Source organism: Takifugu flavidus, chromosome 13 (genome assembly GCF_003711565.1).
Source record: "Takifugu flavidus isolate HTHZ2018 chromosome 13, ASM371156v2, whole genome shotgun sequence".
Classification (NCBI taxonomy): domain Eukaryota; kingdom Metazoa; phylum Chordata; class Actinopteri; order Tetraodontiformes; family Tetraodontidae; genus Takifugu; species Takifugu flavidus.
Window position 1 is genome coordinate 12,779,567 of NC_079532.1, and position 16,267 is coordinate 12,795,833.

Genomic DNA, 16,267 nt, shown 5'->3' on the forward strand with positions numbered 1-16,267 from the left:
CTGTGTGTGTGCGTGTGTGTGTGTGTATGTGTGTGTGGCAGGCTCACAGAGAGGTTGTCTTTGACTCCTCCGAGCTGTGTTATGAATTCCTTCTTCAGCTGAGCCTGAGGCAAAATGTTGAAATGTAAAATCATGGAAATAATGTTTGTGCTCCACTTCACTTCCTCACGTCGGCCAGAACAGCGCAAGCGATTCTCCCCTTTAACCCTTCTGTGTGGTTTCTTTGAAGCTCAGTGAAGTCCTTTGTGTGTTTTCTGTAAACACTGTGGTCAGGAAAGAATAAAACGTCCCGGGGGGGGGGGGGGGGTAGTTTGTGTTATAGAGCCCGAGGAGAGTGAGTATTAAAGCGACGGAGAGCGAGTTCATTGATGCCGCCTCATGTAACAAGCCAACGTTCCTGGAAACACATGAATGAGTGTGAAATAAGTTGATATGCATCTGTAGGAGGAAGATGGAGAGCTGCAGAGATTCCATAGAAGGACAAACCCAATGCAATCCCAATGAGGAGCCAACAGTTGTTTTCATGATATTATTTAAGTTTGCAACCTTCCCAGCGACATACTGTGATACTCAACAATGACACGGCAGAAAAGAAGAGACGTAAATGGCACTGATGATTTATGAGGTCATAGGTTAAAACAGAAGCCTTGTAGGACCTCATATCGAACCCAATACCTGAAGAGAGCTTAAAGGAATTTTCTGCAGACGGCAACTGATTCGTTTTTCAAGGTCATGGGTCAAAGGTCAAGCTCACTACTGTCTCACGGTCATTCCATGCTTGTGGAGATGGAAGCTGCTTCCTCAGCCATTGTAGCTGACAGTTTGATTTTTGTGGTTGAAGGCCTTTTTTGTAGTTGCAGAGCTAAGTGCAACCACAGGAATTTTAAAGATTCCCCAAATTATTTTTTAGTAAAAACATGACCCAGCACTGAAGAATTACTTAAAATTTGGTTTAGAGGTCACAGGTCACTCCAGCCTCACAGTCTTTCAGTGGCTTTAAACAGTCTCGGGGTAAATTTGTACAAATTTGCCTCAAATGGGAGCTTTGACTCAAGGATGAACTCATTCAAATTTTGGAGAGCAAAGGTCATTGCAACCTAATACTCGATAAACATCAGACCTCTGGGATGCCTTCGGGGATTTCCATTAAATCTGACACAAACCTGCAGTCTTGTTCAAGAGGGAACTGAGAAAAATGTGCTCAGATTTCAGCTCAAGGAAGAAAAAAAATCATCAAGGAAGGTGTGACGGACTGTCTTGACATAAACGGACTTGGTTCCAGTTGGACTCAGTGATGAAGTGATTCGATTTTTGGGTCAAAGGTCAAGGCTACTTCATGCTTTGTGAAGGGATTTTTGTCAAATTTGCCACAGACCAACTTGAACATAAAGGTTGGCCAGACGCCATGATGGCCTAACCCATTTGACGTATATATAAAGTCATCAGGACCTAATCACTACAAACTACAGACAGCAGCTGTAGATTTAGTCAAAACCTGATCAATAAGTCTGTTTTATCCGTCTCTGTTCCAATAGAGGGAGTGCTCCAACTTTATCAAAGTGTTGCAGCCTTTCAACCAGACCCACATCTACGTGTGTGGAACAGGAGCCTTCCACCCCGTATGTTCCTACCTGGAGGTTGGAAAGAAAATTGAGGTAAAATCAAACATTGTACTATATTTAAAAGATTTTGGCTGCTCAGTCGTGAAAGGCTGGCATTAAGAAAAAGGCGAGTGCTTCAAACAAAATGACTTCTAAATAAAGATGGTCTTAATCAGCATAATGGTCCGGAAAATTAAATACAGACTTACATCGTCTGCTGGATTTCTAGTTCATTATTCCAATAAGAGATGGCTTTGTGTCTCTCTGTGTGTGGTTGTTTTCTTGTGAATGTGAGTGAAATCACCCTGTTCCAATAAATGTGTATTTCCCATTCATTAAATGTCTATTTACAGACAATTAGAGGCAGAACAAAATCCATCTAATACGCACAGAACACACTGGAAGTCTCATTTATCCGATGGTTTCCTGTCTGCATTTTGGAAGGAAAAACAATCAGACTGTTTTCAACTGCATCAAGAGCAGCTTAACAATACAGTAGTTTTAAAATGTGACCCACTTCCAAGAGAAATAGCTACATTCTTTAAAAATGACAATACATTAATTCTTGTATTTGGCTGCTGTATATGATCATTCATGTTTTTCTGTCCTTGTCTTCAGGATAATGTCTTTAGACTCATGTCTCACATAGAGAATGGGCGAGGGAAGAGTCCCTACGACCCCAAACTGCACACTGCCTCCATGCTAATCGGTGAGTGTTAGACAGGCTCCTCTGCAGGGTCACATAAAAACGGTCCTGCACACCCTTTGCATTGCTCTTTCATTTTAAGCTCACATATGATCTAAAGTAAGTGTAAATAACAGAACGGGGCCTTCGTGTCTTTCATTAAGAGCAGATCTGCCCTGTAGTTTGGATTCAAACTTTGCAAACCTGTCATTGGTATCACTTGTAAACCCAATTTCTACTCAAAAACGCCTTCTTTATGGGCTGTGTGGGTAACGCCAGATGAGATTCTTTTGCCTCACTCCCTTTTTGGCAAGTAAACAAGGGCTCTGTGTGCATATCTTTCTCTTTTTAACCCTCAATTATTACCAGTCACATTGTGTTATATCACACCATTTAAACCAGCAGATGGCCATTTTCCATCCCATCACCCCTCATCCCATCTCTCCTTTGTATCCCTCCTCTCTCAAGCATTGTTATGTACTCCCTCGACTCACACCTCTGTCCCGTTTCTCTTCATCTGTCTATCATCTCACCCCTCTTTCCCCCCCCCCCCCACCCTCCTCGGCCCCGCCGGGATCGATTTCACACTCCTGATGTTCATCACATCCTCGCCGTCTGTGCCCTCTCAGTGTACCTGAGCTGCTAAGCCTCCGAACATTTGCAGAGTCTTTAGGCGAACATCTCACCCCGGTTACCAGGGAGCGACCGTCGTCACCTTCGCTCCGTTTTCCTAATCTGCTGTATCAACACGGACTTACTTGATTGACCCTCATTCTCAGACGGAGAACTGTATGCTGGGACGTCCGCTGACTTCATGGGGCGGGACTTTGCCATCTTTCGTACTCTTGGAAAGCATCACCCAATCAGGACAGAGCAGCATGACTCCCGCTGGCTGAACGGTGAGAGATTCTTGGAAATGTTGGTTTATAGCTCATATTCGCCATGATATGTTTTGGGGAATGAATCAGCTCGGTTATCGCCACTTACCGACTTGCTTGAATCACATTAATCCCGACTGTGCTTCACAATGAATCATCTTTCTAACTGGTGCTTTATTATCGTTGAAGAATAAAGTGCTTGTAACTGGCATTCAAATCTCCACAATGCAATGGCTGTTTGCATTGCAGACCCCAGGTTTGTGGCCGTCCATCTGGTTCCCGAGAGCGACAACCAAGAAGATGACAAGATCTACCTGTTCTTCAAAGAGAATGCTATAGACGGAGAGCACGCAGGGAAGGCCACGCACGCTCGCGTCGGGCAGCTCTGCAAGGTATGCAAGCAGGCATTAACTCACCACACATCGGTTCACACCCGCTGTCTGACAAGAACAAAGGGACAGGAATAGAGACCCACGGACAACGTGGCGAATTGCCACCTGCATCTCAAAAAAATCAGTCAGTTGCTGTCTAAGTGGCTTCCATGGCGGCGGGTTGGCGATTATTTTTAGGCCGGTGAAGAGAGGGCTTTGTTGAGCCCCTGAACGGGGAAACCTGAGAGAAATGTTAAATGTCACCTAAACCTGAGAGGCTCTGTATGGCAGCGGCGTTGGCAGGATTCGGCTGTGATTGGCTCCGCTGCGTCATCCGTCTATATCAGGGGTGGGCAAACATTTTGATTCGTGGGCCACAATGGGTTCTAACATTTGACAAAGGGGCCGGACCAGGAGCAGATGGATGGATGGAGTGCTTTGGTAACCTCACCTCATTGGAGAAAAAATACACATCTTGGGATATGGAGAAAACATGTGCTTTAATTTCAAATGAAAATGAAGAGAAGCATTACAACATAATATCTGACTTTGGAATGAGTCTTAAAACACTTAAAATCAAATTAATAAAATGTGCCTTTTTAAAAAAATTAATAACCATTTCTATTTTAAAGCACTGAAAGTTCTGTTATCCTTCAGGATATCACCATCACTCTCCTCCTGACTGTCTTTTTTCTAGTGGGAAAACACCAGAATTGCTGTGAAAATTTAACATTAACAAGGTTTATTCATTTAATTTTTCAAGTTTGGCGGCCGGATTAAAACGTTTAACGGGCCGCGTGTGGCCCCCAGGCCTTAGTTTGCCCATGCCTGGTCTATATGGAATTACCGTCAGGATTCTCTTCCAAAGTTGTCCTTATTTGTCAGGCTGGAAACCGCCGCACTCAGCCGCTGCCTCGGCGCTCCGTTCAGCTGCGCAGCCCTTTCAGAACAGTGTGATTACCCAGAATGTCAGGAATCTCCCATGCACAAAACAAGACAAGGCATCCATTATGGAGGACGGTGTTAATTTAGGATGTGGGCATGTTTGGACACATTCTGATTCATAAATCAACAGCAGGATTTTTATGAGCCAGCACTCTGTGCCTGCACGTCTGCATGCTACACCCCGTGAACTGGCACTTCCACGCATGAGGGATGCTCTGCATCATAGCTTGTATGCAGTCTGCTATTATTAATCATGGGAAAAGAAGAGTGAAGAGGCAAATATGGATATTTGTCTGACTGACAGACTGACTGACTATCACGATAGGCGTTTGAAGAATGAGAAATTAAATCAGAGGTTTCCTTCCAGGCGTGTCTGGCATCCATTAAAAGGAAGCTGACACTGGTTTGTTATTGTTATTTGAATGATCTGACAGTAATTAGCTGTCCAGAAGCATCTGCAGATAATTTAACACATAAAAATGACATATATATTTGTCATATGACAAATTTGAAGCTATAGCTAGCTATAACTAGCTAACACTACTGGATGGATGGATGGATGGATGGATGGATGGATGGATGGATGGATGGATGGATGGATGGATGGATGGATGGATGTGTGGGTTTTCCCAAGACCTTTAGCTTTCTGGCCTTCTGTCCAACAGAATGACCTGGGGGGCCACAGGAGTCTGGTAAATAAGTGGACTACCTTCTTAAAGGCTCGACTGATCTGCTCCGTGCCTGGCAGCAATGGAATAGACACACATTTTGATGAACTGCGTAAGTGCTCGGCCCCGAGTGTGTGTTGTGTATTATCCTTTAATAAGCATATTTCTGGTGTACAATATGTCTGCAATATGTCTTCTCTATGGCTTACAGAGGATGTTTTTCTTGTAAGCACGAAGGATCCCAAGAGCCCGATGATCTATGCTGTTTTTACTACTTCCAGGTACAGTGAATGGAGATCTGCAGTCGTGACTGCTGCTCTGTGTCCTGGCTGACTGACCTTATCAGACTCTCTGTCACTCTTTAGCAACATCTTCAAAGGCTCAGCTGTGTGTATATACAGCATGGCCGACATCAGGAGGGTCTTTCTGGGTCCTTACGCTCATCGAGATGGACCAAACTACCAGTGGGTCCCCTACCAGGGACGGGTTCCCTACCCTCGGCCTGGCACCGTAAGCACGCCGCCCAGGGTGAAATCCAACGCTTATCCTGCCTTTGGACTGGAATCTAACCTGTTCCATCCACAGTGCCCAAGCAAAACGTTCGGAGGGTATGACACCACTAAGGAGTTCCCCGATGAGGTCGTGACCTTTGCTCGGAGCCACCCAGCCATGTTTAATCCTGTCTACGCCATCAACAATCGACCAATCATAGTCAAAACAGACGTGGATTACCAGTTTACGCAGATCGTGGTGGACAAAGTGGAAGCAGAAGATGGACAGTATGACGTCATGTTCATCGGAACAGGTAAACCTTTCCATTCGCATTCCCATTTGTTCGTCACCCTGGAACATGTTGTCATAGTAACAGCTGAATTGTAGAATATACCGTATATTAACGTGTGCTTTTCTTCTCCAGACATGGGGACAATATTAAAAGTGGTGTGCATTCCTAGAGGCTCCTGGCATGACCTGGAAGAAGTGCTACTGGAGGAAATGACTGTCTTCAGAGTACGTTCATCTCATTTCACTTGTATTACATCTGTATCAGGAAAACCTTCTCTGATCCATCGGTTTTATTGTCACCTTGGTATTTCTGACAGGAACCCACCACCATTAGAGCAATGGAGCTTTCAACGAAACAGGTATTTATTCCGTTTTAATCTGAGGGGGTGAAATATGACCTCGGTAGATGAGATTAAGCTCCAGGGAACGGCCCTTGGTCAGCCGGTGCATCGAAAAGACACCAGCCACGAATATGAGTAACAGTTCAAATCGGCTGAAACTGAACAAAGACAGTGGAAGAAAATAGAGCGGGAAAAAATAACAAAGATGTCAGCATTGGAGGAGCATTTACATTGTCATCAACTTTATAAACACAGGTCATTTAATGACAGGCATGAGGCAGCCGAGCACCTGGGGTAGTGACACATGACTGAATTCCTGCCTTTACTGACAGAAACACCTGTCCAGACCCTTTTCCCCAGTTGACATCTCTATTTTTCAACCCGCGCAGCAACAACTGTACCTGGGCTCAGACTCTGGCGTGTCCCAGATGCCCCTGCATCGCTGCGAGGTTTACGGGAAGGCCTGTGCCGAATGCTGCCTGGCAAGGGACCCTTACTGCGCGTGGGACGGCACCGAATGCTCCAGATATTTTCCCATGGCGAAGAGGTGCTCGATCCACGCTCCACATTCACACTATGTTGTAGTAGAAGCGGCGATATCTCCGGGGTTGTGTCAGTAGTGACCCTCGTCTATTCATGTACTCTGCGTTCTCGGCGCCGCCTCCCACACAGAACCTCACGGGGGTTTATTGATTTCGATGGTAGCCGCACAGCAGCGCGTTTCTTGCTGTGTGTTAGATCCCAGAGTCCTGCAAATGTGGGCAGGAGGAAAAGAAAACAACGCGTTCTCCTTTTGCCGCAACGCAGCAGGGAAGAACTGTTGACAGCAGATCCTGTCAGCGGTTCGGCTGATGCTTCTGTGTCTGCGCTGACAGCCAGAGATGATTGATTAGGTGTGAATTCTTCTGCCGTCCACAACCTACAATTAAAACTGGCCTCCGATTCCACAAGCTGCTGCCGTTTATCAGCTTTGGGGTCCTCGTTGTCTCCCAACTGAACGCACACACAGATTTCCCATCACTTGTAAAGAGACGCGCGCTGTTCTTTGGGTTTCTGCAGGAGGACGAGGAGACAGGACATCAGGAACGGCGACCCGCTCACGCAGTGTTCCGACCTGCAGCATCACGGTACACAAACAAAAGCTCTTTGAAATAACACAAAAGTGAAGTTCTGGTGGGAAAAGAAGGGTCAGGCTTTGCATAGCTTGTAATTAACATGGTCGGGATTCTAAGTCTCCTCGCTGTTGCACTGTGGGCCCGTCTGCTGCCAGGTCTGTGGTCCAACGCCTCAAAACCAGCCTGTTGGTCACAAATATGGCCTTTAACTCTTTAAAAGACGAAAAGAAAGAGGGCAAAATAGCACGAGTACCAGGAAACAGTCAAGCTAATGTGATATGTGCAGTTCTCTGGATCAAAGAACTGTATAAAGGGAATAACCCACTGTAGTTAGAGCAAACCCATGTATCCTCCTGCATCCTCCAACTCATGACCGAGCGTTGTGTGACACTGTAATATTCTCACACGTGCACTTTTCCTCCAAACTAGATGAGCTAAATGGGGAGACGACGCTCTTGGATAAAACCGTCTATGGCGTGGAGAACAGCAGCACTTTTCTGGAGTGCAGTCCCAAATCTCAGAGAGCTGTGATATACTGGCAGTACCAGCAGTCTGCTGACAGCCACAAGCAGGAGGTTGGTACCCCTCACATGCACCGCTGGAATAAATTCAGATAAATTATGCCATCATAGCAGGTGTTTGATGACGTGGTCCCTCGGCATTTTGTATTGGAGGTGCCGTACTGTAATATTCCTTTGTTATTTCTTCAGCTGTGTCATTCTATGTAATTATACATGTCTTGTTTAAAGGGGGCCGTTGTATTTTATAATTAGCTGTGTCCTTCACATGACTGCCTCCAACTTCTCATTTCAGATCAAATCTGAAGAGCGCTTCATCCTCACAGCCCAGGGCTTGCTGATTCGCACGCTTAGCAAGAAGGATTCTGGGATGTATATGTGCCTGGCAGTGGAGCACGGATTCATGCAGACCCTTCTGAAGGTCACCTTGGAGGTCATTGACACCGAGCGCCTGCAGGATCTGCTACATCGCGAAGAAGAGGAAGCCAGCCCGCCCGCCCAGGACCGCTCCCCGCCTCAGGAGGGTCCCACCCAAAAGCTGTGGTACAGAGACTTCCTGTCGCTGGTGAACCACCCCACTTTGAACAGTGTGGACGAGTTCTGCGAGCAGGTTTGGAAAAGGGAGAGGAAGCACAAGAGGCAAAAAGCTCACCTGGTGCAGCAGCAGCAGCAGCAGCAGCAGAAGGTTACGGCGAACGCTCACAGCCACATGCATCCTCAGGGGCTCACAGCCAAGTGGAAACACCTGCAGGAGCGGCAGAAGGGACGGAACCGCAGGACACACGAGCTTGAGAGGGCCCCCCGCAGCGTCTGAAACATAAACACTGACTTTTAATAGCCAAAATGTGAAACCACACCAAGATATCATTCTGTAACTAAAGACCTAACCCCTCATTTCCCCAAATACAGACACCCCCCCCCCCCACAAAGACTGGAAACCTCCAACTGATATTCTGATCTGCCAAATGGTATATTCCACGCGTGGGCAGCCGTGTTTACAGTTAGTCGGTGCTGAAGACTGCAGGAAACGGGATGTGCGATCTTGCCAAACCATTGGAGCATATTATCTCAGCTGCCCTCCGTGGCCCCAACGCAGCGGGACCGACCAGCACAAGAGCTGGATAGACAGAAGAGCCCAAATATGGCCGAGCGTCAGCCTCCCATCGCTTAGATGTCAGCCTGAGACAAATCTAAACGCATAAAAACTTTCCTACTTCACAAATAAGGCAGCAGAGGGCTGAGGGACTGAAAAGACGTGGAGACTGGGTGGACTTTGGGTGGATTCAAAAGCACAAACTACAGGAAGTGATGATCCTGCCAGGAACAGGACGGTTCTTTTGGGGTTTTACGTGCGCTTAAATCAGTCAGCAAGAGGACAAAGATGCCTGAGCACTGCAAGAAACAGTCACTCCTTGTATAAAAAAAGTAAGGATATGTAGCTACTGTGTGTAAATACTGCCCTCCACGGCCTCTACTCGTACTAAAGGGAACGGCCCGTCTGGCCGTTTATGTCTTTTCCCTGGATAGACATTTATTTAAGGTCTTTGGAGGGCAGGCACGAACTGGGAGACTTCCTGCTTGTGTTCTTGCTCGTGCTGTAGATAAGCTATTCAAAGAAACTCTGGTTTTGTTACTCAGTTTTGTGTTTTCTTGATCGCTGATGTCAGCTGTCACATCCGTCTGGCCGGCTCAGCGTGTATAAAATGCCACGTGAGGTTCCTCCAGGTTTCCTTTGAACACACCCTCGTTTCCACTTGTATTTATTAATATGAATCTGTGTACAATAGTTTTCAATGAGCAGACTATTTATCTCTTTATTAAATTAAATAAATCTATATCACCCACTTCTAAAACAGCCACAGCATTAGTGCAAACAGTGGCAGCCGATGCCACTACATAGTAATTACATGCATAACATATCAGATGCTTTGAGCAATAAGCTAATGGTATATGCACGCACCGTATTTCTCTCCACATTCCTTTAAATCAGCATATTTTTGACAGGCTTCCCAGCGTCATGTCATAAGAAAAGTATGGGGGAATCCTTCTAGTAATCCCTAATTGTATGAAGCACAAACAGAAACACATGGAATGTAGCTGATGTCCTTGTGTAAATATGAAAATAATGTCCTATGTTCCAGACCCGTGACTCTGTGTGTTAGTGCATGTGAATGCTATGCTATTGTAGTAGTCCCGCTTTTGCAGAAGCAATGATAGCGTGCCGTCACCGTCAGTGTGTTGTTTCCTCATTTGGTGCAGAATATGAACTATATTTCAAATCTGTACATATTTTTCCTCTTAGACACACTAAAAAAGTGGAAATAATAAAGTAGATATTTGTTACGAGGACTAAAAACGTCCGGGGAGCTGCGGACGACACTAAATGAGCTACAGTCAGTGATCTACGCTGCGATACCACAACCGCCACAGCACGTCAGTATGTGGAGGACCTCGTCCACTCAGTGTTTTTCAAACGAAAGAGGCTGGAAAATCTATTTTCAGGCTAAGCTAGATTACCTTTCAGTGGAGAAGGGTAAAACTGATAAGATAAGCATAGAGAAGAATGGGCGCCTCGCTGATGGCGACAGCGAGGAAATCAAGTGCTGCTGCTTTCGGGCATGATGATGGTGGTGATGTATTCTACTGATCTAATAAATGTCTCTTCGTGAATTGCTGCTTTCATTAAATCTGTTCTTTGAGGCCGGCTGATAGGATTAATACGACTGTACGGAGTTAGTTCAAATTATGCCGCTCCAAATGAGAATGATGAAGTTCCATTACTGATGTGTATCTGACTGATTTAGATTTGGTCATGGTAGATACAAAAGGTTTATTTAGCTGCACCTATTAGCATTATGACCAATATATACAGTATATTTAGATATATCCAAAGCCAAACTTGTGTGATCTCTGCTGCCTTAAACATGTACCGAAGGTAAATCTGTGTGTAAAGAATTGTATCTGAGGTCTTGTGTGCGCGCGCGTGTGTGTGTGTGTGTGTGTGTGTGTGTGTGACAGCAGGGTCAAAACTGTGTTACCTTTGACCCAACCACGTTAAAGACCTCATGTGTGTTTCACCACCCCCCTCTAGTGGTCACGTGTACGGTAACGTAGACCTTTATTCACTCCTTTTTGACCTATGCTATCTAACAAAACTCCTGACAAGTAAAATAAAATTTAGTCCCTCACTGTGGCCACACAGGCTCACCCACAACACGCACGCACTGACACGGAAACTGTAATAGCATGAATCAGATATTCATTTTTTGGTGCGCATATGGATCCAATTCATGTGTTTATGTAGCAAATGCAAATGCAGAGCAGTCTTGAGGGGTGACTATGCGTGGAGGATTGCAGGAGAAAGTTTTTGTTGGACCTTCACGAAGGTTTTTGTTCGACTCCCCCCCCCCCTTGTCATGGACGCAGCAGAGAGCGTGACTGCCCTCTAGTGGCGGAACTGCGCACTGCTCAACACAGCTGAGCTCGATGCTCGGGGTGGAAAATAGCAGCTCCCTTTTTGACTCACCGCCAAAAGCATGGATGAGTGAGAGCGGCCTCTCGGAACCCTAAATGACTGCTCACCACACCCAATGGAAAAACTGACATGTGAGTGACAGAGCACAAGAGAGTGGAGAATACAGGGGAGTTAATGCCTTTCTGCTGCTGATTTTGATTGTGTGGAAACCAGTGCTGTGCTCCACACGCCAACGTTTTATTAAACCCACATTTCAACGCTCTCCCTCATTACTGAATTCTGCTCGGCTCCCTGAACTGTTATTCTCTGAATTTATGAACAGGAAGGACCACAGAGGGCAAAATTGGAATGGCGGAATTTGATTTTCAAAGACACTCGGGGCGTGATTACTCACCTGGTCCGTTCCCTCTCACTAAAACTCCTCACCTCGCTGCAGCTTCTTGACAGAGGTGTGAGTTAACATTCATCTGGCAGGCAGCTGACAGTGCAACAGGCTCTCTACCGTCGCGGAGGCTTGCAGGGAAGAAATGGAGCACAGACAAAGTCGTTTATTACACGCTGTCGACATTGCAGAGGCTAAAAGCTGCGCTAGGCCCCGTAGGGTTCTGCGGGAGACATGCACTCACACGTAAATGATGGGTGTCTCTCTAATCTAATCCAGTCAACCACAACACGTCTGACATTTACCCATGACACAGGTGACCCCTCACAACTCCCCGGTCGTTAGCCCAGGAAGAACTAGCGTTCATAGAGCCCCGCGTCAGCACATCTTGACAGTTCCTGCCCTATGTCCTCCACATGTGGAAGATGAAGACAGCCACACCTGTCTCAAAGTCAGCTTCAATAATAGAGCCATTGATGGACCTAGGATGAGAGACGCTGTCCTTTTCTGGAAAAAATCAGGATGTTTGGAATTGAACACAGAATTGGATTGAACATTTGTTAAAACGACACTCTTAAGTATAAAAATCTGATCTTGTGTGAATTCCAAGGCGCATTCTTGTCGCAAATGCTAGTCAAGGACAAAAAGGACTCTTTTAGCACAGGAGAACGCGTCAAACTCGTTCTTTGGACAGCTGCAGAACAACATTTCCAAACTCTATCAGATTGCTAATGTTTATTTGCAAATAAACAGAACGCGAGGCAATTTTCGTGCAGTTGAAAACTTCACGCGCGGCTCGCCTCCAAATACACAATTACGCTGTGGCTGTAGTTGATCCATGGTGTTCTGTCTGTTTGAGCACTTTTTAAATTGTTTATCCACTGGCAGCAACATCCAAAGCTAGTAAATCGTTATGCATGTGTGTGTGTGTGTGTGTGTGTGTGTGTGTGTGTGTGTGTGCAGTTCGCTGTGATGATATGCTAGTGTGAAATGTGGAGAAAGGCTTTGACAGGTAACAGCTAATGCTTAGACTGATGGTAGGTTTTGATTAGCTCTGAAAATGGATAAATGGCCTCCAGCTTGACCTTCGCATGCTCTGCTGCGGGGCAAAGGTCAGCTCCCCAAAGGTTAAGCCTGCCGTGCGTCAGGCTGGCTACTTCGCTGCTCCATTCCACACTTCTAATGTGTTGGAAGCGGCCATGTTCAAGCAACGTTTGTCTGCGACGCCTGCAACACATCACGGGGTCGGGGGGATTAGCCCCCTGTCACACTGGCTCAAAACTGCTTACAGAATATCGGGAAGATTTAAGGCCAACGCGGCTGCATTAGTTTAGAGACCGCAGAAACTTTGGGACGTTGTCTATGTACAAACCTTTCGATTTATCCACGCTGGGCTGGAATTAAAAATACACTTTACACATGCATAAATCCCTGTGCTCATCTGTGCCTGCTGCTCTATAGAGCCAATATTAATAAAAGAGAATGCCCGTGTCATAGAAGATCAATTATGGATTGAAGAAAACCTAAACATTTACATAAACATTTGTCCTTGTCAGCACACAAGCTCTTCAAAGCACTTAAATAGTTTAAAACAACATTAAACACTGAAATAATAGAACCCATAAGTTACCTGTTGGCCTTTGCAGTTCAGTTATTTTTAAATTTACCTCATTTTGAGTAGATCGGCACCTCGGATCATTTACACCAGCTCTTTGGCCTCTCTTTAAATTAGAATAGCACATCTATTCTTTGCTGTCGACACATCACTAATTAGTGGTGAAGCAGAGAGATTTTCCTGTCAACACAATCTGCGTTCTTTACGCTCTTGTCTCCATTTATTCAATTTTGGTCGCTTAATCCAGTCAGTGAGGCAAACAAAGTGATTCCTTCCTGGAAACATGTAAAAGCAACTGCCTTTATTGGCTATAAAGTCCCGTCTTTAGCCCTTTATCCGCTGAGTCAGGCCGATTGTCGCCAGGGTTCTTGTGGACTCCTCGGTCCAGTCGCACTAAACCACTGGAGTGACAAACAAAGGTGCTGGAGGTTGCAGAGGCGTGAAACAGTGCAGGCTCCAGGCCGGACTTTAACCGCAGCGATGCTTTATAGCCCATCTTTGGCTGTTTATGTCACGTTTTGACTCATTTATGGGGACATTTAGCAGACTGAACGTGGACAGATGAAGCTTATTTTCAGATATCCAGATGTTTACTGTCACACTATCATGACAGACAGACAGACAGACAGACAGACAGACAGACAGGACAGACAGGCAGGCAGGCAGGCAGGCAGGCAGGCAGGCAGGCAGGCAGGCAGGCAGGCAGGCAGGCAGGCAGGCAGATAGATAGATAGATAGATAGATAGATAGATAGATAGATAGATAGATAGATAGATAGATAGATAGATAGATAGATAGATAGATAGATAGATAGATAGATAGATAGATAGATAGATAGATAGATAGATCATTTTCCCAGTTCTTCAAACATGAGGATGTCCTTGGAGGAATGTGATGGAAGACTAAAAGCCATAGAGGAAGCAGTAGCATGAGGTTTCCAGATCCAGATGTTGCCTCAGCCAATCAATGGGCAGCTAATATCCGAGCCAGCCTGGCCTACCTGTTTTTGATCACCCGGAGAACTGGAGAACACAAACGCTGCACTGAGAGGCTCCACAGGAGGAAATGGAACCCATGCAGCTTCCTGAGGTACCGACGAAATCCACCAGAGCGCTGAAATGATGCCCATCAGATGTCTGCGCTCTGCAGGAATGTCCAGCTATCTTCATGTTACTGGTGATCACTGACTGGGATTTCTGTCGAGCCAACTCCCACGCTGAAAATCCGGGTATGCTGAAAGTGTTTGGCATGATGGCCCTCGGGCCAGACCGTTGCTGCGAAGCACAACAGACTCTGGCGCTCCGGATAATATGGAGGAAATAAAAGATACCGGCCCATCATTTGCCAAGAAGAAGCCTTCAGATACACCCAAAGTCTGGACATCGGGACACATTTGCTGTCAATTATCCTTATTTTGTCTGCACTTTGTTTTTCCACACCAGACCTGGGTGTTTTTTAGTGAGCGAATTCCATAAGAACTTCCAACAGTAATTCAGGACAGCTGGAAAACGAATTCTGCCACATACGCATCCTGAAATGCGGCAGAAATGGCTCCAATTAACGGAAAGGCGCACGTCTCTGTGCCAGGCTCCATGTACGACGCCTGACTTGAACGTTGCCGCTGTGATGATGGACGAGGTGCAAGTCTTTGGCCGTCAATCGGCAGCCTTCAGAGACAAAGGACGGGAAGCAAAGGAAATAAAAGTGTCCGTCATCCTCTCACAGCGGCGCTGGAATCGCAATATTCCCAAAACGGGAATTCCTTTGTATGTGTTTACGGTGCCTCGGGGCTGTGGACCCCCGTGTGATGTTGGCCCCGCCTGAAGGAGATAATGGAGCAAATGCGGACATCTTTCTGCGCTCTTCTATAAATCTGCTCAAAGTGGTTACAAGAACTGTTGACATTGCGGCAGCTTGACGCGTTTGAAGACTCTGAGTTGAAAATCTCGGCATCCTCCACACGCTCGCCTGCTTGGGGGGCAACTGTCAGGGGCCCTGTCTCGCCCTCCATCTGGAAGACGACTTCCTCCTCGATGATTTCTTTGAAGGGTTTCATCACCAGAGAGGTGCGGGCTGAGCCAATCACAACACACCTGGCTTCTGCATCAGGGCTGACCTACGACGCCTTCGCCGCCGTCCGATTCCCCGTCCGTTCATCCGCAGTTAGCGCGAATCGCCTCCCGCTTCTCGGCGCTTCAGGAATTCAGACACAACCTCCAGGAATTGCCCCGAGACGGTCCTCGTTTGTGAGTCTTGGCCATGTTTTGTTGACGGATCAGCGTCTGGGCGATCCAGCGTCCCAGCCTCCAACAGCACAGGGTTCCACGTGATAGCCACCTGTGTAAATGGTTAGTGGGCAGTAGCTTTGGAACAGTGGACCCTCAGAGCGCTGCTTCTGTTGAGACCTGTCCTCTGACCCCGTCTGAGCGGACGGAAGCCCCGCAGGGTCAGTGCTATCGTTCCAGGCCGGCCTATATCATGCTCGCTAAGTAAGGTTTATTGTGCTTTCAGTTTTTAATTTCCTTTCTTTTCTTGCTCTATCACAGTTGGGACAGCAACTGAATGCACAAAAGGTTTGTGTGCGTGTGTGTGTGTGTGTGTGTGTGTGTGTGTGTGGGGGGTGTCTCTGCAGGCCAAAAGGTCAAGGAAGCTTATCTTGTTCAGGGAGCATGAAACGGACACTCGCAGAAGTTGGACGTGGCTTATCCAAACAAACTCTAGACAGCGCCACTCAGTCAAACGGGCTTTCTTACACAGAGGAAATAGAGAGAGAGAGGGAGGCATCATGTGATTGGACAGGTCGAAAGCCACATTTAGGACTGGCTTTTGGCAGAATTCCTGAACCCGGATAGCCCAGAGCAAATATTTTCGCTGCAGCAAACCTCACATT

At 46.4% G+C, this 16,267-nt stretch overlaps 1 protein-coding gene across 4 annotated transcripts in view; it reads left to right on the forward strand.

The window, feature by feature from the left end:
- sema3ab (sema domain, immunoglobulin domain (Ig), short basic domain, secreted, (semaphorin) 3Ab) overlaps positions 1-10,575 on the forward strand; it is a 30,721-nt gene extending 20,146 nt beyond the window's left edge. For all 4 annotated transcript variants that reach the window (XM_057051819.1, XM_057051817.1, XM_057051818.1 and 1 more), the window contains 14 exons: positions 1,536-1,655; positions 2,220-2,310; positions 3,066-3,185; positions 3,414-3,556; positions 5,146-5,260; positions 5,360-5,429; positions 5,514-5,658; positions 5,734-5,953; positions 6,065-6,156; positions 6,249-6,290; positions 6,662-6,819; positions 7,332-7,399; positions 7,817-7,962; positions 8,201-10,575. In XM_057051819.1, the coding sequence (XP_056907799.1) occupies positions 1,536-1,655; positions 2,220-2,310; positions 3,066-3,185; positions 3,414-3,556; positions 5,146-5,260; positions 5,360-5,429; positions 5,514-5,658; positions 5,734-5,953; positions 6,065-6,156; positions 6,249-6,290; positions 6,662-6,819; positions 7,332-7,399; positions 7,817-7,962; positions 8,201-8,719 (2,049 nt within the window). In that variant the 3' untranslated portion in view covers positions 8,720-10,575. The remainder of the gene's footprint in view (positions 1-1,535; positions 1,656-2,219; positions 2,311-3,065; positions 3,186-3,413; positions 3,557-5,145; positions 5,261-5,359; positions 5,430-5,513; positions 5,659-5,733; positions 5,954-6,064; positions 6,157-6,248; positions 6,291-6,661; positions 6,820-7,331; positions 7,400-7,816; positions 7,963-8,200) is intronic.
- Positions 10,576-16,267: the final 5,692 nt, after the last annotated feature.